The 2,210-nt window shown below is 36.9% G+C and overlaps 1 protein-coding gene across 1 annotated transcript; it reads right to left on the reverse strand.

Moving 5' to 3' along the window:
- Positions 1-637: 637 nt before the first annotated feature.
- On the reverse strand, positions 638-2,002 carry LOC116565355 (olfactory receptor 5K1). Its single transcript, XM_032298910.1, has one exon. The coding sequence runs from the start codon at positions 1,629-1,631 to the stop codon at positions 705-707; it is 927 nt and encodes a 308-aa protein (XP_032154801.1). The 5' UTR covers positions 1,632-2,002; the 3' UTR covers positions 638-704.
- Between the last annotated feature and the right edge of the window lie 208 nt (positions 2,003-2,210).

A 2,210-nucleotide genomic window follows, 5' to 3' on the forward strand; every position in this document is an offset into this window, starting at 1 on the left:
TTGGCAAAAGTGAAAAGAAAAAAAAATATTTTAGATATGCTCTACCTACAGTTTAACAATGCTACTATTGTGTCCCCATAATGCTGTTAAAATTGATCTCTCAAAATTCACTTGCCACAACTTTGTTGCTCATGGATGTATGTGATTTTATTGGTTGACCACCATATGACCTTAAATCCTTTCAGTTTAACCATAATCTCATGCTCTAAGCTACTAAACTAGCTTACCTGGTTACCAATGCTTAATGGAATGGTCCTTTGACTTTGTAACTTCCAGTTTTGCTTTGTTCTTTTGGATGCTGATCATCACTGATGCCAACACAGACCAAAAGCTTGACAACATACTACGTTGTTACTTGAATGAGTTCAAAATTAGCATTTCATTTTTGTCATTTCGAATTAAGATTTACCAGTTTACTCTTTTTTGTCATTATTCTACCCATAATATCAACTTCAGGTTTTGCAACAGTGAAAAGAGACAAAAACAATTATTTTAGGTAAGCTCTACCTTTCCTTACCTATATTCTAACCTTACCTACTGCCACGTAATTTGAATGTATTATTATATATTAAATTTTTTTTTACTTTTTACTAAAATTTTACTTACAATTTGTGCATTCCTCTGTGTAATTTCACATGAAAGTTTTTGCTGCATTGAAATCATTAAGCTATAGTAGAGGTCATTTGTTTCCAGCTTTCCTGAGATTATTTCTTCATCAGATTTTTTTTTAAGATACTTATTACTTCCTTATTTCTCAGGCTATAAATGAAAGGATTTAGTAAGGGAACTACTATTGTAAATAAAATTGCAGCTGGTATATCTCTAGCCCCTTCTTCAAGCAAATTTGGTCTAACGTACATGAAGAAAAGAGATCCGTAGAATAATGAAACTGACAAAAAGTGGGATGCACAGGTAGAAAAGGCTTTGGCCCTTCCCTCTTTGGATTTCATTCTGAAGATAGTAAGAAGAATGTAGACATAAGATATTAAGACACTACCTATGGTAAAGACTTGAATTGAACCCGAGAAGATGAATAATACCAGTTCATTGATATAAGGATCAACACAGGAGAGTCTATACAAGGGAAGAATATCACAGTAAAAGTGGTTGATGTAATTTGATCCACAGAAAACTAACCTAAATACAAGCCCTACATGAATCATGGAATGCAGATTTCCAGCTAGGAAGGCCCCTGTGGTCATCTGAATGCAGAGTGTCGTGGACATCATGGTATGGTACTGCAGTGGGCTGCATATGGCCACATAGCGGTCATAGGCCATTGCTGCCAGAAGAAAGCAGTCTGCAGTTTCCACAGCGCAAAGAAAATAAAACTGTACTGCACATTCACAGAGGGAAATCCTGTTGTCCTCAGAAAAGAAGTTCTGTAACATTTTGGGGGTAACGGCAGAGGCACAGCAAGAATCCACAAGAGCCAGGTTTCCCAGAAAGATGTACATTGGTGTGTGAAGTCGACGGTGTGTAAAAATCAATGCCATCAAACCAGTATTCCCCACCATGGTGATCAGATAGATGGCAAAGAACACTACAAACAGCAGAGTCTTCAGCTCTGGGTGACGTGTAAATCCTGTGAGGATAAACTCATTTTTCACAGTGTGATTTTCTTCAGCCATTCCTGATTTGTCTGAAAAAAAATTTTTGGAGATATAAGGCACTAATTTAGAATATGCCACAATCGTTGAGGTCTCTTCAGCTCAAAGGAAGGAGAGCATCTTCCACAATGCTTCCTCATGTTGCCTGGGCTTTGGAGCATGCCCCGTTCATGGGGAGAACAAATTTTCTAAAGGTATTACCTTTTTGACTAATGATGAAGTGTATTTCCAGTACCTTTTAAAATCATTTTTAACCATTTCAATAGTACCTAATAGTAGTTTTCAGTCCTCTCTGTCCTTCTACCCTCCACCATCAAGTAAGCCCCAGTGTTGACGTTCTGTTCTTTCTATTCATGTGTTCTCAGTGTTTAACTCCCAACTTATAAGTGAGAACATGCAATACATCGTTTCCTGTTCCTCTATTAGTTTGCTTAGGATAATGGCCTTGAGCTCCAGCTATGTTACTACAAAGGACATGATCTCGTTCTTTTTTATGGCTGCTTAGTATTCCATGGTATATGTGTACTACATTTTCTTTATTCAGTCAACTGTTGATGGGCATTTAGGTTGATTCCATTTCTCTGTTATTGTGAATATTTC

Source organism: Sapajus apella, unplaced genomic scaffold, assembly GCF_009761245.1.
Source record: "Sapajus apella isolate SASKATOON/1434 unplaced genomic scaffold, GSC_monkey_1.0 scaffold40, whole genome shotgun sequence".
Classification (NCBI taxonomy): Eukaryota; Metazoa; Chordata; class Mammalia; order Primates; family Cebidae; genus Sapajus; species Sapajus apella.

What these genes read in the sequence shown, in the direction of transcription:
- LOC116565355 (XM_032298910.1), bottom strand. Translation starts at nt 1,631, where the DNA reads ATGGCTGAAGAAAATCACACTGTGAAAAATGAGTTTATCCTCACAGGA.